This window comes from Theropithecus gelada, chromosome 1, assembly GCF_003255815.1.
Source record: "Theropithecus gelada isolate Dixy chromosome 1, Tgel_1.0, whole genome shotgun sequence".
Classification (NCBI taxonomy): domain Eukaryota; kingdom Metazoa; phylum Chordata; class Mammalia; order Primates; family Cercopithecidae; genus Theropithecus; species Theropithecus gelada.
Window position 1 is genome coordinate 100,167,490 of NC_037668.1, and position 23,948 is coordinate 100,191,437.

A 23,948-nucleotide genomic window follows, 5' to 3' on the forward strand; every position below is an offset into this window, starting at 1 on the left:
AACCTTTTACATGGAAACATGAGTGACAACAAAGCCAGAATGGTATTTCCCTTACTTACATAAGGTTGGGAAAGTGAAGTGTAATACTATATGGAGAAATTATGATTTCTATAAAGGGAGTGGATTGGGAGAGGAAGCGGTGCCCTGCCTGAGTTCTGGAAGCTTTCTCCTGAAGTGAAAGCTCAAATAGCACTGGTTTCCTTCATAGTAACAAAAGAAATCTAATCGGAACACAATGGGAGAAGAATACACAGGGTTCATTACTTTTGTCCTTATTAAAAAACTATTTTCTTCTGTTGCTGTCTGTTTTTCCTGTTTCCACTTGTTTACCTGACGTATATAATAAGCTTTTTGAGGACAAGAGATTTTTGTTTTTGTTTTTTCTAGTGGATTCCAGTCATCTAATAGAATACTCTCATATACTAAATGCTTAAACACTATTAGTTGTATCAATGAATAAATCATTATTATCTCCTTCACTCAAAAAGCAAAGATGTTTATAAATATCAAATTATAATTTAAATTTCTCTCCATGAATGTGCAATAAAGGTACATATATGCTTAATTAGTCGTATATTATTTGAAGATATGTGTCTTCTAAAATTATTTGCAACAGCATACAATGTTTTTTAAAGCAATCTTATAAAAAAATCTGAAGATCATGTTGGTCAGTTAAACAAAAAGTACTTTATTATGTGCATACCATAAATATTTTTACTTAAAATACGTAAGTGTATATTTATGTACCAGTCTTAAAACATCAGGTCAGCATCTTTTCTTAGTAACTAAGGGACTAAAATTCCACACTATATTTCTTCTATCACACACCACTTCCACTAAGATTACCATATTTTCAGTTCCTTGTTTTTCTTTTTTTTTTTTTTTTTTTTTGAGACGGAGTCTCGCGCTGTGTCACCCAGGCTGGAGTGCAGTGGCGCGATCTCGGCTCACTGCAAGCTCCGCCTCCCAGGTTCAGGCCATTCTCCTGCCTCAGCCTCCGAGTAGCTGGGACTACAGGTGCCCGCCACCACGCCCGGCTAGTTTTTTGTATTTTTAGTAGAGACGGGGTTTCACCATGTTAGCCAGGATGGTCTCGATCTCCTGACCTCGTGATCCGCCCGCCTCGGCCTCCCAAAGTGCTGGGATTACAGGCTTGAGCCACCGCGCCCGGCCGTTCCTTGTTTTTCAAAGAGGAATGACAATTTAAAGACATTTATGAAGCATTCTGAGAAGTCATCTAGGTTTTAATTATTTTCCTCCAATTTTTTTTAGTTACCCCATCTACATATACTTAAATATTATTAAAAATAGTTATTTTAAACAATTACTTTTATCTAGTATTTTCAAATAATTCAACTTTGTAGAAACAAAAGTCTTTCTCAACACATTCATATTTAACCGACTCTGCTAATCTCAAAAGGCAACTGACAAGAAAAGTTTATAGTCATATTAAAGAGAAGTTTACTTACATGCTGTAGGCATCAGATTTTTTTTAGAAGATAAAGAGTGCTGATCATATATAAGTCAGCTGAAGGAGTTTTTTAAAACATGTTGATTAACATCATGTAGATGGATCAGCATTCCCATTAGCAGTCCCCAAAAAACACCATTTGGAGAAATGTTCATCGAGAGTGATCAAAGAGCTCTACTTCTTCATTCTTTGAAATTACCTATGCAAGTTGGATGTTTTAGTTCTTTGAAGTGAATAAAATCTGCTGTTGAAGTTAAATATATGCTTAATAAAAGCAACCTTAAAATTGTTTCTTAAAACTTGTGATGAATGTAGTCAGTCAAAACAAAACAAAGAGAATGTTTAGAATGTAAAGTTATCTATACTTGAACAGTTTCCGTTCTAACTTTCTTGAATTGCTGCTATGTAAGCATATCTTTTGGCGCGCGCACACACACACACACACACACAAAACAACTCTCTCTCACCTCCTATGCCCAAATTAAGTGAAGTGATAAACAAACAAACAAAAACTTAAAAATGACAATGAAAAAAGATAATGGTGATGTTATGTGGTGGGAAAATAATAAGTAATTTTCAATATAACATCCTTTGCCTGATTTTCTTATCCCTATGTAGATCCATTTCCTCTTAGATGTCTCCATTATTTATGTAATACATATGTTCACTGGAAAGAGTAAAATATGATGGGGAATGGAGCACAGAAGGGGAAACGGTGTTTTCTGGAAATTAGAGGTATCCCTAACTATGACAGGCATATTCAAAACAGAGGGTAAAATAAAATCAAAAGCTGTTCTGGAGTCCACTGAAAATAAAATAGAATCTGTAATTCTGAGTAGTTTATGTCTGTGTAATCATTAATATGAAGACAAGTATACAGAACAAGAAATCAGACTGAGTTCCAAACCAAGCTTTGATATTTACAAGACATATTTATTATTCATAACAAAAAAGAGGTCTTTAAACATCTAAGCCTGTGTTTATTCATTTGTAAAACTGGAATTTTCACACTTGTTCTGCCTCCCTCATAAGCTGTTGTGATATTTAAGATAATATATAAGCAATACAACATTTTAAGATACAAATATTATTTCAAAGATATGAAAGAAATGTTTAAATTTTAATTTAAAAGTTGTAAGAAATATTTACAATTATATCTTGATCCTATTTTAGTGGGATTATTTACTTGCATTAAATAGCTAGATATTCTATATTAACGTTTTAAATATAGAAATTAGTCATTATAAATGATTATATTTTGAATAAAGTCATATTTCTTTTTTGACATCTCTTATGCTGAAATGTCTTTTATTATTTGTTATCCAAATTAAAATAACATATATGTGGAAACTAAATAATTTTATAGCAGTATTTTAGTTCTTAAAAACTTTTCAAATATTTTATGATATTTAAATGAATCAATTACTTTTAATGACAGAAAATACAGCCCCTACTAACACGTATAAAACGTTTAATAATGAATAGACTTTCTCAGTAATAAAGTAACAAGCCTGCACATTGTGCACATGTACTCTAGAACTTAAAGTACAATAAAAATAAATAAATAATCATTTAAAATGATAATGTTTTATTTCTTTGTAGAAAACTACCGTTTTGAAAATAAAGAGAAATCTAAAAAATATACCAAAGTTTAAGTTTTCTACAGATGGAAAACACATTAATAAGAAATTATTTTCTTTATCTTTGTCACTTTGAAGATTGTGTTAATGTAATAAATCTATAATTATTATAAATTACTGTACTGAATAACTTTTAGATTAACTGTCATTTCTTCATAAAATAGTTCAATAGTTGCAAATAATTAAACATTTTCTAATTAATCAAAGTTGAATAACTACACCACACTACTAATTTCTGTATATCTTACATAGCAGATTTCTTTTCTCTAGGCTACAATTACTCTAAACTCTTGGACAATCTTTTTGTTTTAATTATGCATGACTGCTGATAGCTGTTTGCCTGTTTAACCACCAACTTATCTGATGATGCCAACAGAAAATCATTCAAAATAATTTGGGTATTTTGAATAATATATTAATAAATATCTTATGTATCTTACATATAAATAAGATATATATCTTATATATAAGACTATAATCTTACACATAAATAAGATAATAAATTGACCCTTTCATTAAGAAGATAGTTTTGTTAGCCTTTAATTTTAATTAATTTTGTGATACTAAGGTCAATCAGCTTCAATATTTCCATTAATCTTTGAGTACATCAAAATTCCTCTTTTACATTTTTTCTCTAAGAAAAATAACTGAAATGTAAACATCCAATTTAATTAAACAACTAGGAATTAATTTGAGCCTAAAGTATGAAACTTATATACTACAGAATAACAAGTCAGTTGTTAAGTGTATTTTAAGCTTTCGAGAAAATGAAAATATATTCAATCAATAAACTATTGAATGCCCCACTAAACGGTAATATACCCTGTAGGCACCAGAAACTAAAAGTTTTTATCTTTAAAACCAAACTAAGAATTATTTGTTTCTTAAATCTCTAAGGCATGCAGTATTAAGCATACCTGCTAAGAACTTAAAAGATATTTGAAAAATCTTCAATGAGCTTCCTAGTTTTATAAATTTGAAAAACAATTTTCTTAATAGATTATACACATCATAGGACTATCATCATTATCATAACAGAATATTCAAAATAATTTTCCAACTCTGAAGTTTATTTGATTAGTCCTATCAGCTGGGACTTCATTCTTCTTCCTCACTTATGATGTCCTATTTTATAATCCCCTATTCAAAAAAATACTACAGTATGCACTCTAGAATTCAAGTGATTTTATAAAGTAAAATTCCAAAAATAATCTGACTTTCAGATAGCATTACATTTTTTAAATATAGCACCTTACTAAACTCCTAAGATAATCTTTTGTGAGATTTCCCATCCATGTTATTACATCATCATAATGTTATTGATATTAACATTTTCTGGGAGTATGGCAACTATATTTACAGAAAAGTGTGCCCTTGGCCTCACAAAACTTCTGGTGAGTAACTGACATAACATTGTAATGAACTCTAAAAAATGGAGATGCCAATACATATTTACTTCAACATATATTCCAAATGGATCTATGTAAACTATGTTAAATAATAACAAACTTTAATAACTTAATAAATTAAAAATGCATATGTACCATAAGTACATACACTGTCAGAAACTAAACATGGTAAAAGATTCTACTGAGAGAAATACGTTTTTTATAGATTCACTTACTTATTTCTACACACCAAGCCTGTTAAAGGCCTTAAGTGATACTAAGGCAATTAAAGTAACAGTTCTTTCTTCACCAGGTCTATAGCTGGGTAAAAGTCTTTTATAAAATATGTATATAATTAACTAAAATACAAGAAAGGAATTTCTTTATCTTCACTAAACACATTTTATCACATCTTGTGTTAAATGCAGGGTAAACACATTCACTATGTAAATACATTCACAAATGTGTGTAGGTATGTATATACATACATAAAAATCTAAAAAATGTACCAAGTATATATAAATAGAGACAGATACACACACACACACAAACACAAATTTGGGAATGAGAAAAAAATACCATTGAGCTAAATTTAGAGAATAAATAGAACCTGAAAATTATTAAAATTCTTTTTTTAGAAAATCAATTGATGAGAAGGAGAATGTCCCACACAAGAGAGGGCAATAGCAAAAGGTCCTATCTGAAATAAAGAATAATTAGTAAGTCCCTAAAGGATACTGGAGGGTAAAGAGGTAATCATGTTATCAGAAAACTTTGATGTTGATTGCTATCAGCTAATTCCCTATAATATCGATGAAGGTTTATTGTTAATATTTAGAAAAATCATACTAGCAACATTTGTTTATTTCGTACCAGGCATGATGTTGAGGAGCTTACAACGTTTATCTCATTGAATTCTTAGAACCTATTGGTTAAGCATTATCATTAACCCATTTTACAGTGAGGTAACTGATCGGAATCAGTTTCCTCACCCAATTTTCAAAATAGTTCATAGAAATATGCCACTATTTGCAAGGACCCCATCTCACATACACATGCATACGTAACTGTAAATAGAAAAATGATGAGGCTATTAAAGGGTTTTATGAGAATTTTGAAATAGTAAGAATAATATATTCTTATATAGGAGAAGAAAGGTGAATAGGAATTTTAATGTGAAAAAAGAATATTATCAAGAATTTTCATTTTAGTGATGTCCCCGTAGTAATATTATATACACTGTGTCCTACTTAAAGCTGGACAATATGGAAAAGTCCAGATATTGTCTGTAAGAAACTAGTTATATGTATCAAATATGAAGAGAATTTTTGAATGCCACAAGAAAATTCAGAAAATCAACTCACCAATTACTGAAATTGCTAGAGAGAAGGGTCATCCATTGTGCCCATTTGTGTTAAAATAATTGATAAAATAAAATCACAAAAGCACGAACGTGCTATTTCAATGAAGAATTATTTGCAAAAGAATTAAAAATATTGTTTGCTTTGTTGGTAAAATAAAGCATCAGGTATCCCTTACACATATCATTTCAACCAAGAAAAAGGAAAACACAAGTCTATTGAAAAAAGTGTAGTATAGTAGAAGAAACACACAACGATGGTAAAAAGATTATGATGCTAACAGAAGAAATAATGAAGAAAATAAACCTTCACAGACTTTCAGAATATGTCAAAAACTGATGATAAATTTAGAGGAAAATCCATGTATAAAAGTATTACAGAGAAAACAGTATGAAGGACAAGCATCTCAGATGAAGAAAAAAATAAGTCCAAGAAGTAGAAACAATATGTGTGAGATGGTCATCACGTCTTCAGATACACTCTACTCTTCACAGCATCAGAAAGCTGCCTTGAATTTAAAATAGGTGAACCTCAGAAGTTATTAGCCAACAGAATACATCAAGTACAATATAACACGTAACAATTTCTTTAACTAGATTTTTCTGGCCATAAAATATAGCTGTATTACAGGAAGAGGAGGAAGGCAGCATAAGAAAGACAACTGATAACGAAAGAACACGAACTGTGTCTGACACTGCTTTTGGCATATTCACGAACGTTACTATAGTGATCACAATAAGTATGGGAGTAGCTTTCAGTATTTCCATTTTATAGACAAGAAAACTGAGTCTCAGAAAAACCGAATAACTTGCTGTGGCCACTGAGCTAAGAGTCAGTGAAGCAGAGATCCACATGTAAGTTTTTTATAACACACAACAGTGTTTGAGAATATAGACTGAATTACAATGTAAATTCAATAGATAGGAACTTATCTCTTATCATCATTGGATCTTAAACTCACAGAAAGTGGATAGCATACTACAGGGACTCAATGCATAAATGCAGAAATTGAGTGAATGAACTCCTGAAATAACACATTGCCCATGGGAAAAACTATACAATGAATGGAAAAATACACATTTCCAAAGAAAGAAAGAAAAATTAAAAATCAATTCAAGGATTCTAGAATTTAGAAAACATTCTATACAAATAGAAATATACAGGATTAATAATTTTAAATAAATTAATGCTGTTGACTATGTCTGTTATATTCTTATGTACAGCCAAGTGAGATAACAGACTAATATAAAATTGATAGAATAAACAATATAAAATGGAAGGGTGTAAGCATGCGAAGAAGGAGCTAGAACTGGGTTATAAAGGTTTGAAAGCATTTTTTAACAATATGAGACAAAAATAGTACTTTACTGGGAAAGCTTTGGATATATAAAGCAGCCGCAGCCATCGTAAAATTTACACTTCTCTTGGGTACACATGCAAAGTCTCTAGAAGAAGGATATATAAGCACATTTTAAAAGATTCTTAAATTATGTACTATTGGATACAAACAAGTTTTCAATTAGGCTATAAACTATATAAACTACTGCTACCAGCTAGCAGAGAAAGGCAACATATCTAATACGCTTGATATTTTTCATTGATGGCAATTAAACATAAGACTCTATAACTTACTACTGACATGTTATTGAAATCGGAGTACAAGGAACTTTTATAGGTCTCTGAATCTTTGGATCTTCCTATCTTGGGAAATAATGGTGCTTAAAATTATTGGCTGCCTAACCCCTTTCAAAGGAGTGAATCAAGGTGATTCAGCTGTTCAGAGTTATATCAGGATGGACATTCAGATGATTAAACTAAGGACTTGGAATACTATAACAAGGAACTACTGATTTTCATTTCTTTTAAGGACTAGAGTATACAAAAAAGCTTCAGGACATATTGTGGCTTTTGAAAGGAAATCAGCACGAGCCTTGGAGACACACAGGCCTAGGATCAAATCATGGTTATGCATTAATTGCTGTAATAAAGTTTGGAAAATTACTCAGCTTCTATGACGTTGTTTCCCCATTTGTAAAGTAGAAGAAGTAGAGTTTGTTGTAAAGATTCATTGCAGTGATCAATACATAATACCTAACTATGTGTGATGTTCAATAGCTGTTTTTTCTGTTATGTTATTAATAGCTTGTAATCATTAAAGGTGGAATCATTTATGGATGAGAGATTTTCCTCCAGAATATCTATAGTAGTTTTAAAAATTCACAATTTTCCTATCTACTAAATGCATGTGACCATTTAATATATATGCTATATATTAAATATATATGCTATATATTAAATATATATGCATATACATTTAATATGCCAAATATGTAAGCTCATTTAAACAATTTCACGTTTCCTCAACTATAGAACATACTGTCTTGATGTTTTTAATCACTGTAGACTTAGAAGCTAAAAGGCAGTTGGTGCTCAGTAAATACATAATAAATGAATAACGAAGAAATTTTTTGTCAATTGTTTTGATTTCTTTTAGTAAGAGGTACAAGATAATGAGAAAGGCACTGGGCTTGGGATGAAGGACTTGGATTGTAATTGTGGCTCCGCCACTTCCTAACAGTTCCACCTGGTTCAAGTTACCTTCCCTTGCCAATCTACTTGGCTATAAGAGTGGGAAAGAAATAGTTTATTGTACATAGTTGTGAACGTATGTTATATATGGTAGATGTTCTGGGACTGTGATTTCAATCTGAATCATGATGTTGATGATGGCTCCACCATCATGACTATAAAACACTATGCTGTGCATTTTGCAAATATGCAGAATTAGGGCAAGCATTCATACATAATTCCAAGCTTTAATTCAGTATATTGCCTCTGGCAACAATGGCAATGTATAGGGAAAGTTCTTGCCCATACCTACTGCTTCTGAACTGCATTGCCTTCAGCATAACCTACAGATGCCCTGAGGAACCATAAGAATATATCTAATCCTCAATAATTATTTGCTACACTATCCAGAATCCAGAGTTTGCTAATTTTTTAATGCTAGTCCTCTTATCAACTATTCCAGTGTTATCACGAGCTGTCATATCTTCCATTCTAAACTGTCACAAATGTTCATCTTCATCCTCCGACTCTTTCACTGTCATTACTTATTTCTAATTACTTTTACTTCTTCTCTTCTGTTTCTTTCCATTTCTCACTTAAGTCCTTATTGCTTCATGTGACCACCCAATTATAGTGCTCTGTCACTTCTGGTAAGTGCATCAAATCACCATCAGTCTGTTGAGCATAAAATTTGTGATTCCATTTCTTTTGAGTGCTCTGGGTCTGCACCCTAAGAGCTAAAACATTTTTTAGTGTGTTTCTACTTCCAGATGTGAAGCCAAGTGCCAATAAATTTCAAAGTGAGATTAGCAGAAAAAAAGCAGCATAAAATTATTAGTTAATGTACTTTTAGTACTTACTATGTGTTACGTACTGCCAGCATTTTATATGTAATATCTCATTTAACCCATTTGCTTCTGTTGCGGAGACAAGGCTTTTGTTCAAGGTCACATAGCCAGTAAGTACAGAAGCAGGAACTCAAGTTCTGATTGCTTCCATTCTGGTTGCCTCAAAGCATGAACAATTTCAATAAAACTAAGCAATTATGATAGATGATAAACTGTGCAAATACGCAAAAGTAACTTCACATCTAGAATAATTTGTGAACAAAAATAAGTAACATAAGCATAAGAAAGAGATGCAGAAGACTTTTCAAAGATGTATTATAATCCCTCAATGATGTGAATAGATTCTTAGAAGCTGCAACTTTAAGTAAAATAACATACAGCAGGTGATTGAGTAACATCATTTTGTTCCATGTTGTTTTCTTATAATGTTGAGGAAGGAAGAAAGCTTATTTTCATTATACATCATTTTACTTAAGTCAGAGTTTCTAAAAACTTATCAACAACACTAAATGAGCGCTTACGGTATATCTAATCTCCTTTTGTGAACATATTCCAAAAAATGGCCCCTGACCCAATTGCAGGCCAAGGTATAAAGCTGCTATGTATGTTCTAAAATAAATATAGACTAGTAACTGAGAAGGAAGACATACACCTGCATGAAAAACACAATTTTCAAACTTCAATATGTACAGTGTATATTACTTCATCATGGAAAAGTGATATGATTCAGCTGTGCACCCACCCAAATCTCAACTTGAGTTGTATATCCCAGAATTCCCACATGTTGTGGGAGGGACCTAGGGGGAAGTAATTGAATCATGAGGGGCTGTCTTTCCCATGCTATTCTCATGATAATGAATAAGTCTCACAAGATCTGATGAGTTGATCAGGGGCTTCTGTTTTTGCTTCTTCCTCATTTTCTCTTGCTGCCACCTTGTAAGAAGTGCTTTTTGCCTCCCGCCATGATTCTGAGGCCTCACCAGTCACGTGGAATTGTAAGTCCAATTAAACCTCTTTTTCTTCCCGGTCTCATGTGTGTCTTTATCAACAGTATGAAAACAGACTAATACAGAAAATTAAGGGCTTAGAATTATTTCAGTTATTTAATAATTATATGAAATTAAATATATTTTCTCTTATTATACTTCTATATAATGAAATGTCTGGGCTTAATTCTATGTCATCCCAAGGGATCTAAAGTTTAAGGTAATGTGATGAGAAGTCACTAATACAGCTTAAAATGCTTTCCTCCCTCCCTTTCTTCCTCTTCCCTTTCTCCCCATCTCTTCTCCCATTCTTTCACTCAACATTCAGGTTCTGAATACTAATAATCTACCAAGCACTACACTAAGTAGTCCACAAGCCATTTTCTATTCAACTGATCATCAGCCAAATACACTAATTTGAAAATACTTACAAATCAAATATTAGGTATCTAAATATAGTCTACTGTAAGAAATATTCTATTTATAAAATTAGAAAAACTTTATGATCTCTTTATTAGACACCCTTATATTACAGGATAAATGCTATTAAAGAAAATATATAAAATATCTTCTGATTACAGCTCTTATATTCACAATATCTCTTAAATTCATTAGTACTTCTAAATGTAACTTAGTTGCATGAAAAGAAAGGGGTTTCTGAAGACAATGGAACACATATTTTCCATGGCTCTTTAAGTTATCTAAAACCTTTACATACTTTATGGCAGTAGCCACAGCTTTAAACACACACTAATACGCACAGAAACTCTATCAATAGCATGAGCATGGGCACTGGACCTATGTCCAAATGACTCAGAAAAATTCAGTAAAGAACAACTTTGTTCTGGACTAAAAAGGGTTATAAACATCTTCCTTAAATTGAGTAAATTACCAGCTATCTGGAAAGTACAATGAATTGGCTTTTATTCAAAAGAGCAACATTTAATGCTGGCAACACTGCCAAATTCCTCCTTTCCTCTATTCTTCTTTTCTTAGAGAAGGTGATTAAGAGACCAATTCCCATGCCAGCTGAATGCTTATAAGAGCATCAAAGGTCCTCTGTCAGGATTCAGAACTTGATATGGCTTAGAAACCACTACACCAATAGATAACATCCTCAACATTATAAATCAAAGCCATATGACCACATTAAAATTCTATCAGCTAGTATCAATACACTGTGGTTTATAAAGTACTGCTGACCTACCTCTAGGAGATGGTTAAAATGATACAAAAGTTCTGCTCTGGTTTGGGGCTTGTAGCTACTTTTTACAATTCAGTAAAATTGTAGCAATAGCAAATTCCTTCTACCTTTGTATCCTTACTGATTTCGTTTAATTAAAGCTTTAGGAGAAAGGAAGAGAAGGCTCCATAAGTTGAGGTAGAAACACAAACAAATGTTAGGAGGCCACAATAGAGATTTTGCTATTTTGAACTGTTCCTGCTATCTGTTGATTATAATTGTCAAGGGCAAAAGCCTTCCTATACAATGTAAAATCTGAGATCTTCTTAAAATTATAACTACATTTCAAAATCTTACAACTAAATCATTACATTTCACACTTTTCTGCTTAAACCTACAGTAAGAATACCTTTGAAATCTTAACAAAGCACATACACACACACACGCAAATACACACAAAATAGAAGTTAATCAAAGAACACTTTGCCTTTCTTATGTAAAATGCCTTATATTTTAGAACATTTTATTTAATAATACCTTTAGCAAGAAGTATATTTTCTTCAAAGTAGACTGTGTCCTGTAATTTAAAGACACTGAATATTTCCAATGTGTATCTCTTAAACCACTAAGACTTCTGCAGGAATTACTTAAGGCAGGGACTGTTGATATATCGATTTAACAAAAAAAAAACACTTAAACATTCATTTCTTCACTTACCCTTCCATTTACTCATTAATTCAAAAATTAGTGGATATTGGCCTGATACATGAAAGCTTCTGTGCTAAGGCCCTACAGATAGCTGAATGAGCGTTTTACCACTACAAACCCGTGTGTTTTTCTAATCAAAATTAAAATAGCAAAGAAAAAGAGAAAATACATATTTGCAAAATATCAATTTCTATTATTTATTCATAAAGATCTTATAAGTTATACCACTTTTTTCTGTAATATGTACAGCAGAGTAATTAAAACTCAATTTGATAACGATTATTACTGTGTAGAAAAATCTGAGATTTTAGTCTCCAGTCATACGGGAAGTTTTTGTTTCTGCTGGTTAATTTGAAACACATAAAATATCTGACAAAAGAAAATGTGAACCAATTTAACATTTCCTTTAGAAAAGCAAAATGACAGGTAATAGGATACTCCTAGAAAAAAACACGATAAATTTTATTTTTTCATATGCATAGAAAGTGACAATGACAATCTTTAATCTATCAGTGAGCTTCCAGAGAAATGCAATGAACGATATCAAGAAATTCAACTTCCGGCCGGGTGCGGTGGCTCAAGCCTGTAATTCCAGCACTTTGGGAGGCCAAGACGGGCGGATCACGAGGTCAGGAGATCAAGACCATCCTGGCTAACACGGTGAAACCCCGTCTCTACTAAAAAATACAAAAAAATAGCCGGGCGAGGTGGCGGGCGCCTGTAGTCCCAGCTACTCAGGAGGCTGAGGCCGGAGAATGGCGTGAACCCGGGAGGCGGAGCTTGCAGAGAGCTGAGATCGGGCCACTGCACTCCAGCCTGGGTGACAGAGCGAGACTCCGTATCAAAAAAAAAAAAAAAGAAATTCAACTTCCTTCCAAATTCAGAAATCCTCTCTAGAGCATCCCTGAGAGAGAGTCATTTAACGACAGTCTTAAATTATCATTTCTCCTGAATAATTACAGAAAAATGTACCAATAGTAGGACTCAATGACAATCGTTTATTTATATATGAACCAGACACCTATATAAGTGTCTTTTAGAAAGTGTTTTGCAGGAGCAAATGAGAAGGTCACCACATCATCTGATACACAGTTAAGAGGGGGCTTTCATCTATAACTCTAGCTACTTGACAGCTTGAGGCATGAGGATGGCTTGAGGCCAGGAGTTTGAGACCAGTCTGGGCAACACAGTAAGACCCCATCTTTAAAAATAAAAATAAAAATAAATTAGCCAGGTATGTTAGCACACACCTGTAGTCCCAGCTACTCAGAAGGCTAAGGCAGGAGGATCACTTGAGCCCAAGGATTTAGAGGCTACACTGAGCTATGATTGTGCCACTTCACTCCAGCCTGGGGGACAAAGCGAGACTCCATCTCAAAAAAAAAAAAAAAAAAAAGTGTTTAAGTCATGTGATGTCTATAACGTCTTAATTTCTGCAATTCTGAAACAAGATATGGTAGAAAAATGACTTGAGTTTTAATCAAAAGATTCCACTTGTTTGAGACTAATTCCTACAATAGTCAAATAGTTCAATTAGCAATATTGTTATGGTCATATACTTCGTAAAAACTAGAAACTTTTATTGTCACCTCAGATGTTATTCTATATAAAGAAAGACATTTAATTTTTATTGAATTCAATAGGCAACACTCTATGAATTGTCTTAGCATTTTGATCACGTATCTACAAGCAGGGTTTAATCATAGTTATTTTTGGCTCAGTAAAAAAATGTAACACTGTTATTGAATCTCATCAATATATGTTCATCAATTTATTTTCCACACATAGCAACATTATATATTTTCCTACTGAAATTATTGTTATATTAATTCAACATTTATTCATTTGGTTTATTATTAATATAATCTGTGTATGGATTAAAAAGCCTCTTCTTTTTTCTTTGTAATATGCCTCAATATTCTTACGGCTTAACTTCTATGCACGTTTCCTTTAAAAACTATTACATTCAGTGCTAGTAAGCAACATTTATAGTGCCACAGTCACTCAATCAAATATAATTAAAATCACAAAAACTATCACTTTTCACTATGTATCTATCAAGGTTCTACAAACACCACCATTCTGTATATTAAAAATGGGAGAATTTAATGTAGGAAATGTATTTTAAAGGGGATAGAATACCTGGGAAGCTAAATAGAAGGTGGTAAGATAACTCAGTGGTTAGTAACATCAGGAAGCCACTACTACTACTAGGTTGAAGGAAAGAAGGGATAAAGCAGTAAAGAGAAACACAGGGGCTAGTTATCAGTTGGAAGTTGAAACAAAAAAGGTTCCCATGGGAGATGAATACAGTGCTGTAAGCTGCCCAAAACAATGAAAGAGGGAAGAAATGCCCTAGCCCCTCACTTCATGATATTGTCCCTTCACCAAAAACTACTTTCCATTGGCTAATGACAGCCTGAAGATAGTTGGCATGGAAGACCGGGAAATGTAGCTTTAGGGATTAGCTCCAGCCTCCACCTGAAGGGCCCACCACCACTCCATAGCACAGAATAGCAGATGGACAAAGGATAGGTGTGGTCAATCAGGCCCAGAACTCACACAGACCATGACGGGAACATTTCTGTAAATTCTTTAGAAGTCAGGTATTGCAGTATTAACTTATTCTATGTAGCGATTTAATTGTAAAGCCTATCTATTTAAAATAAGTAGTTCATTAACATGCTTGTGTTCAAAGATCTATACAACTACATGGGTTTTTGAATTCTTCTGAACTAAAAAGATTGGGCAAAATAAATTTATCTAGAAAATTAAAAATATTATCTTATACTTTTATTAATAGTTGTGTACTAAAGTATCAAGTAATATATCTTGCCAATAGAACAGTTCTGCAAATCAATATAGGTAACATTTAACATTTATTACATATTCTAGAACATATTTTTCCAGATTGACCATTCTGATAATCCATTATCCCTCCTCTTTTTAAAAAGAAAAAAAAAAAAAGAACCCTCAGGATTTTAAAAATATTTCTTCATAATACTATTTAATAGACATATAGGTTTTAAAATAGTGCCTTAATGTCCTAAATTGAAAATATTTGTAAAGTTGAACTGAGCATTTGGAAAGTATAATGCATCAATGTGTAGGAATAACTCAACAGAAAATATGAGACTCTCAAATACTATTCCAAAAGTACATCATAATTGATTTGTACTGCTATTGGTAATTCTGTATTCTCACACAGAAATCATTTATTTTATTGTAACAGCATGCATTTCAAATCATAACCAGTTAATGTAGTCTAATAAAAAGGCAAATGTAGTGAACAAATAGGATAAGCAATCATAAATACTTGTCATATTCATTCATAAATTTACTTGCAACAGTTTTGTGGTTTCCAATAGTGTAGAAATATGCCCTAAGCAAAAACCTTCTTCCATATTACAATATCATAGTAGGATATCACATAACTTTCATTCAAATCTATTGCATTAAAATGACAAGAGTTGTGTTCAATTTTGCTAAGGTAAAAGAAGATATCACAATTAAGGAAAGAATCTTACTTTTTTCGATTAAAGCATGACAACCAGATAATAGGATATTTTGAATTCATATCAGAAAGGTGACTAAAAAAGTACAAACTTCATACAGAAGGGCTGAATAAGAAACCGATTGAAAAAAATTAGCTTAAAAATAACACGTGTTTGAAAAATGTGCAGGCACTGGGAGGATGTAAATAAGGATGTTCATAGTATTGTTTCCAAGGAGTATTAAACATTTTTGACATGTTTACATAACAGTATTTATTACTAAGGTAAGAGTAAAGCAACTGGTTCATATTAAAGTGACTGCAAAATGACTTTTTTAAGTCTCCTGAAATTTATGTATTGTTCTAGAGCAGAGTTATATTCCCCTGAATTCTCCAGTTCCAGAAACATTGGGTCCTGAAGCATAACCAATATGGTTCTAGCATTCCTGTTCTCTACTAGGTCAGCCCATGACGTATTAACTCAGATCTTCCACGTACTACAAAATACAACTCAAAAAATGTAAAAAAAGTTAATGTCTCCATACAAGATTAACAAGTTCTGTTAAGAATAAAATACTGTATATATTAAATGTAGTAGCAATTAAAGTCTATATTTAATAAGTTAATGGAAACAGCTTGTGTTTATAGCAAATTACAATGTATTTTAGACACCATATATTTTTTAAATACAAAGCTTAAGAAAGGGAAATATCAAACATTACTATATTCAATATCTGTATCATTAAATACTTTATCAAGAAGGTCCAAATAATTCAAGTGAATCATTCAGAAATTTAGCACTGAATAATATTATTAAAAGTAAGAAACATCTTTACACTTCATATATATGGCTTCACTAACCCTAAGAGACGAAGGTAAAATGATAAAAATATTAAAATTATTAAGTGGAATGTCATCATAAATCCTGTATTTAAGCTAAACAGAAAAGATGATTTATAAAATGACAGATACAGTTAGATAACAGAATGAATTTCCCTTGTGTATTATAACTGCACTTAAGGAAAGTTTTGTTTTTCATGATCCTCTTCTCAAAAACAGACATTCTGGCACTTAGGAAACAGAAATGTATCATTTGACCTTTAAACTTCTGTTTCATTAGCGTAACCACAAGCAACAGAGTCACTGACTGGCATGTTTGCACTTTAAGGCCTTTAGCACTTAAAATTATTTGATAACTGTTATGCCACTATTTGTTTTTTATTAAAGACACTGTGAGGAATATGTTACATTAAAAATAGAATATACTGTGCAAAGTTTGATGAATGATATCATGTAATTCGCTTAAGTGTTCTCCTGAGCACTTCATTCATGTATTTTGATGGGACAAGGGCGTATGTTTGAAGGGTAGAATTTTGTTTTGTTTTATAATGAGTTAGAGAATAACAACAGATATGGTTTTAAGTATACAAAGAAAAAACAAAATATAACTGTGACATTACTCTTGATTTAAAAAAAAAAAAAAATGCATCACCTGAGTTGCCTATACTCAATTAGTCCTTAAGCTCTATCTATATTGGTCTATGAGCAGAGGAAATTATCAGCTGTAGAGAAGTCAAGAAAAAAATAACTGACAATATTTAACGTTTTCTAATGGAGAGAGAATTTCTTATAAATGGATATGTTAAATTAGTTTAAAACCTACAGACAATGTAAGAAGTTCAACAACTAGATACTTCTTTGAGAATTTCAGAATTACTATAAGCAAATTGCTTTGAGTAAAAAGTAATGTAGTTCAAATTTCTATTTCATATGATAAAAAAATACTTAAAAACTAAAATCTAATTTGTTAGAAACATTATGGAGAAGACACAGAGACTCTGTTCTCTTCAAGAAGTTTGAAAGTCAAAAGTTCCCTCAATATCACAAAATGCAGGATATAGCATCTAAATGGATGAGGTACAGAGCACACAAAGTAAACAAGGACTGCACCAAACCAACAACACTGGAAATATATGGTCCCCACATATTAGGGAAGCTTCACTATTGGAAGCAATGAGTGAACTAAACATGAGTCTCCTGGAAGCAGAATGTGGGTCCAGCTATTTTCATTAACCATAGTATTTATTAAATTGTTGTTTGTTTGGTAAACCAAATGCCAGAATATATTATTGAAAGAAAAGCAGTCTTCTAAATCCTTTAGGGTGGAAATGGTAATGCTCACTACAAATAAGCAATATGTTGCTTACTACAAAAATACATATTGCAGCTCCCATGATATATGTTTGCAATCTCTGAAGATAGTGTTTTGCCCTTATCACTGTTGTTCAAACTTCTAAAACAAACTTAACATAAAGAGTACATACAGGCTTAATTTATATCCTCTCTGTGACAAAGAGTTTATCACTGTTACCAACAAAGAAAAGTTTTTCTTTTTACTATGTAATAACAAAGATATTAGTTACTTTTGTATACAGTGACATTTTTAATTCAAAACAAATTATTAAAAACATATGCATTCATGTATGTTAAAAAATATGATAGTATTCCAAATTTGAACTCATAAGCATGTTCCAAAAGGTGTAAGTCATATACCACACCCACATCATTAAATTTAAATATGTTGCATGATTCAAACAGAAACATTTCCCACTCTCTTTCACCTTAGACATGTCATGTACACTGATGTTGTGCAAGCCACACTTATAAGTCAACTACCACCCAGTGGAGAGAAAGAAGATCTTTCAGGGAAATGTGAGGTGGGGTGGCAAGGGGAGAAGGGAGGGTGATGGGAAAGAAATGAAGGAATAGGGCGTTTAGCTTTGTTGAGATCTAAGCTTTGGTGATCATCCATTTATATTTTCATAGGAAATATTTCCAGACTCCCTCTCTGCACTGTTGTTTAGGGTTAAAACCAGGGTATGGATGTTCATTAATGACAAACCACCTCAGAGATCAAGCTTAGGGGAAAGAAGGGAAAAAGGAAAAATGAGAAAAAGAAGTAAAACTGAAGACTGAAGGAGGGAGGAAGGTGGGAAGAAAGAGGCGACAGAAAGACATAGAAAGAGAAAAAGAGAGGAGAGCCAGAGTGAGAGCGAGTGAGAGAGGCAGTGTGTACACATGTGTGAGTGACAATGTGGAACAGAGAAGGAGAGTATGCCTTTTAAACAGTGAGAGAGGATCTGAATGTGGAAGTGTTTCTTAGAGCATGCAAGTGCCAGTGCATGTGAGGATGTGAGAGTATGTGAAGTAGTATGTTTATAGAAATAAGAGTTATGAGGGTGAGTAAATGGTACTGGAGGGGAAGAGTGACCATGCCTGCGTGTGCCACAGGGGTGGGAAACGGTATTGGGAGAGGGACGAGAAATGGGAGTCAAAAGCACAGGATAGGGACATTAAGGAGGCATAAAAAAAATTAACTAAAAGGAAAAGGGTTAAAAGAGAGGAGGAAAGGGGATTAAGTGTGAAGAACAGAAATTAAAGTCGTGGAGATAAAAATGAGAAAATATGCGAACAAATTTTAAAAAGGAGGGAAAAAACCGAAAATAGAAAAGGTGTGAAAAGAGATATTGGAGGGAAAAAGAGTTACAAGGAGGTGGGGAAAATGGTATAAGAGAAGGAAGAAGGAGAAAAGAAAGAAAAGAGAAAGCGGTAAAAGGAAAGAAAGATAAAGAGCAAGAAATCGAGCCTGAGTGTCCAAGTGAGAGGGAAAATAAATGGGAGCAGAGAACCAGCAGTTTGAAAGAGTCGCTTATGCTGGAGTAAAATAGAAACAAACCTTATAAACTTGTCAGACTCTCCAAGAGTACCCCATGACAGTAAAACAGAGACCTTGTGCATTCAGTTTCAAAGTGGCACCTGCCCCTCCTTCTAAACCTGACAGTTCACTCATCCCCAGGCTACTTGGCGTTCCGGCAAAGTGCTTTAGCATCACAAGTCCAGCTTGCTACCTGCCCCAGCATAAACGGGCCGGGGCTCCGGGAAGAATCTGCACCTGGAATTCTTGAGATGTGGTCTTTCCATGATGAGCACCACCAGCATTATTGCTTGTGTTATAAAGAAGGCAGAGAGGGTTCAAAGAGAGACAGAAAGATAGACCGAGACAAGTACGAAAAGCACGCCGTTCTTCCTACCTAAGCACCGCCGTGTCCCCTTTTCTGACCATCATGTTGTCCACGGCAGCCCAGGGGAAGTCCACACTCTGTCCAGCCGGGAGGCAGGAGGGTAGCAGGCAGCACAGGCTGAGGAGCACCGCCGCCAGCCACTGGTTCGAGCAACAAGCACCCTGCACCAACATCATCATGTCCATCCCTGCTAGGGCTGCTCACTCTCCAGCAGCTTTCAGCTCGCACTCCCCCACCCCCTGGTGCTGGCGAGTCTTCCCGGGAACCAGGCGGCGCGCCACAGGATTTTTTTTTTTTTTTTTTTTTTTTTGATGGGTGGGTGGGTTTCTTTTCTTTCTTTCTTCCCCCCCACTCCTGGTTGTTGGGTGTTGTTTCTCTCTTTTTGTTTTTCGGTGTTTTTGCCTCCCCCTCCTCCTCTTCGCTTTCCCTCCCTCCCTCCCCTCCCTCCCCCTGGCACCACACTACACCTCCTCTCGGTTGCTTTTGGCCGCGTCCGGAGTGTGTCTAATTCTCGGGCGGCTCGCACACCATCTAGCGAGGAGGCGAGCGCGCCGGAGAGTGAGGGAGGAGGCGCGGCGGCAGCGGAGGAGGCAGGGCGAGCGGCGGCGGCGGCTGCAATCGCAGCAGCAGCAGCAGCAGCAGCAGCAGAAGCAGCGCGGGGCGCTGCGCCGGCCGCCGGCCCCCGGGCTCGCGCGCGTTGCCAAGCGGCCGTTTCCTTAGCAACCCCGCCCGGGGACTGGGGATGGAGAAGGGGGGGTGGATTAAAAAAAAAAAGAAAGAAAGAAAAAAAGAAAAACGAAAGCAAGAAAAAAAGAAAAGAAAGACAACGAAAAAAATAATTAGGAGGAACTGTATCACAATTATGCAAACCGAGGGGGAAAGAGAGCCACCGTAGAATGAAGGCTTTCCTTACTGTCGTAAGCGCTAGAGGGATGCTTTGCTAGAAAAGTCTGCGTGTCGGGGCTGGGGTGAAGAGAGCTGAGGGGCGCTTTCCCTTCCCTCACCGGTGCGTTTTACCTCTCGAGGCACCGTAAGTTTGAAGTCCTCCAAGTTGTGGTCGGCGCCATCATGACGCCGGCGACTGTGAGTTGTTTTTTTGTTTTTTATTTTCTTCTAATCTCGCCTGGGTAACTACGCTGCAGTTAACGAGCAGCCAACTAGTTCTCTCTTTGCCTTTTCTCGGGAATAGGTAGGGAATGGTGGCGGGGCGCTGCTTTTGTGCGGGGACACGAGGAGGTGCAAGGCCTTACGGTAGAGCAGCTTGCGTGACTGTGGGGGTCGGCCAGTATGGATTGCAGGACGCCCCTCTTTCATCTGTGCGTGTTGACACTAAGTTGTGTGTGTGAGTAGGGGATTGTTTATGGTCAACATGGAGTGTGTGTGTGATGGAGAGTGTGTAGTACGCGCGAGGGCCAGCGTGCGCGCGGGGGCCTGTGCACGCGCGGCACGCAGGCGCGCTGGGAGGCACGGGGCGGGTCGTGCTGGGATGCAGAGTCGGGAAAAGACTGCAATCAAGTGTTTTAATTGTGTAGAGCCAGGCAGTCCCGTTATGTAAGAGGCAGTTTAACCCATTTGAGCCTATCAGATCGGCGCATCTGAGTCAAGGCAGGGTAGAGTTAAGGGGTTTAACGAGTCGCAGGGTTGTATTTCTTAACAATCTCCAAACCGGGTTGAACAGGCTTGCTCCTCCGCGGTGCGGAGCGGTAACCTCCGCTTCCCCATGCAGCAGCCCGGCCGCAGCTCGCCGGGCTGTTTTCAGCCCTGCCCTGGCCCTAGGCAGAAGGAGATACTAGGCATAGGGCCATCCCCTACTCTTTTTTTTCTTCTTTCCTTCTTGAACTCATTTCCAGATTCAAGATCCCTAAGCTTTTCCGGGCCATTTGCAAATCAATGCGAGAACCGAGGCTGAGTCGTTAGCAGCTACACCAATCAATCTTGTTCAGCGAGGAGTTGGGGAAGCAGAGCGGGGAAGTGAAAGTGGGAAATAAGCAATTAAACAATAAGCTCCCTCCCCCTCACCCCCAACTTTCTCCCTTCCTTCACCCCATCCCCCTTTAGCAGTCTTTGAAGAGGATTTTCTTTGCCAGATCCCAGTTCTTCTTCCTTTGGAGGAAATAAAGCAAAACCTCACAAGTACCTAACTCGTTTTCCATAATGCTAGCAGGGTCCTTTGGCAAAGCGCACCGAAGCAATACTCTCTGCAGGGGTCAGCATCCGGCTGCCTCCCCAGACTAAGCTCTTTACGAGGCAGGCAGGGAGTCGTTTTGCTTGGTGGTAGCAGTGTTCAGAGTGATTTTTATCGCCATGCACGGGGATATATGGGGAAAGGGAAGGGTTCTCATCACCTGTGACCACCCAGACTGGCTTATCGAAGAATCCTTAACTAGCAACACCTCCCTGCTGAACTGACACTCCAAGGCTGGGCAGTTAACGGAGACATTTGAGGCAGGAGTTACTGATATTAGTATTCTGCCCTAACTCTCAAAACCGACTCGGAAATTGAGAGTGCAATAGTTTCAACCGCATTTTGAAACATCAATAAAATGTTAGTCATTTGCGGATGAATGAAAACATTTTCTTTACCGTCTGGTATGCTAGGGAAATAATTGTCAAATGACAGACTTTCACTAATATCGATGCCAAATACCTAGCTAACACTGTCATCTTGTTAACTGCATTTTTCTATCTTGTGTGGCATGCTGATGGATAAAGCGTAAAATTATCTAGGGCAAACGGGGGATTAGAAGAATTGACATGTCACATACATGGGCAAAGCTATGCACTATTATTTAGCATTTCACTAGAAACGAGCTAGATTCTATTGAAGAGACACAGAAGGTATAGCTTCCTGCATTGTGACTCAGTTTAGTGCTATTTTAAGCAGGGATGGGGGTGCCAGCGTTTTCTAGTACAAGCTATGAAAAGCATCCTTTTCCTAACTGCTGTTTCCCAGAGATCTGACATCTTCAGTGTCCACGGGGGTGGTGTGGGGGTGTTAGGAGGAGGGATTTCTTTGACCAGGGATGGAGCTATGCAGCAGTTTTAATATGTACAACAACCCTTCAGGCTTGTAAACGGAAACTCGAGACACTTCTTTTAAAGACAGTTTCTTTTCCTTATTTCTAGTTTTTATCTCAACTACCATTCACAGATCACACTTAACTCTTAGGGAACCCATCTAAAGAAAGCAATAACTGAACTTAGTGTATAGATGTCTGGATTATGGGGGAAATCATTTACAGGTAGGTCACTATTATTTACAGCAAGTGCAAGAATGTCAGGTAAGGCAACCTCTCTTGACCCTTGTACTTCTAGTCTTCTGACCAAAGAAAATGGATTTAAAAGCTCTTATGACTTCCTATTTCCTAAACCTTTCTAAGGGCAAATAATCTGACAGGCTTTTACATGGTTTCTAATATTTGCTTTTGAGGTCCTGGAATTCTTCCAAACAGAGACTTAAATTCAGGCTGTCTTGACTCTTTTTGAGGAAAAATCAGAACAAAACCAAACAACAACAAAATGAGGAAAAAAGAAAAAAAAAAAAACTTAAATAGCAAATAGTTCCTTAGTAGAATTTTTTTGAAGTAGAACAATTGGTAATAGCATTGTTTAGAACGTTTTAGAAGCAAATATTGGAGTGGGTTATAATGAGTTACTCCTTTGGTTAGAATTTTAAGGAAATGACATTGGAATTAATTATTATTTCTTTACAATGATGTACCTTTTTTCTTTTTGAAAGCTCAACTTCTAGCATTTCAATAAATGTAATAATCAGTAGGGAGTTAATATAAAAGAAGGAAGGTGGAGCCTGATTGTGATAGCAGATTATTTCATTATCTAGATTGATTCCACTCCTGCCTTTCATGCCCTATGACCTGCATTTTGAATCCCTAAGGATGTTGGAAAGAGTAATGTTATAAGGAACCTTCTTAAGCTTGTTTACTTTAATAAACTCAATTTTTATTCAACAGTGTAATTGTGATTGTTAGGATGGAAAAAGAATGTAAGTTTACATTTGTTTATTGGTAGTAAATGAGCAAAGCCAGCTTCATCTTTCATGTGTTTTTTTTTTAATTCATTAAGTTCTAGGGTACATGTGCACGACATGCAGGTTTGATACATATGTATACACGTGCCATGTTGGTGTGCTGCACCCATTAACTCATCATTTACATTAGGTATATCTCCTAATGCTATCCCTCCCCCTTCCCCCCACCCAA

The 23,948-nt window shown here is 35.4% G+C and overlaps 1 protein-coding gene across 2 annotated transcripts in view; it reads right to left on the reverse strand.

Moving 5' to 3' along the window:
• The window catches only part of NEGR1 (neuronal growth regulator 1), an 884,450-nt gene extending 864,164 nt beyond the window's left edge, over positions 1-20,286 (reverse strand). For both annotated transcript variants that reach the window (XM_025362722.1, XM_025362711.1), the window contains exon 1: positions 19,738-20,286. In XM_025362722.1, coding sequence (XP_025218507.1) covers positions 19,738-19,913 — 176 coding nt within the window. In that variant the 5' untranslated portion in view covers positions 19,914-20,286. The remainder of the gene's footprint in view (positions 1-19,737) is intronic.
• Positions 20,287-23,948: the final 3,662 nt, after the last annotated feature.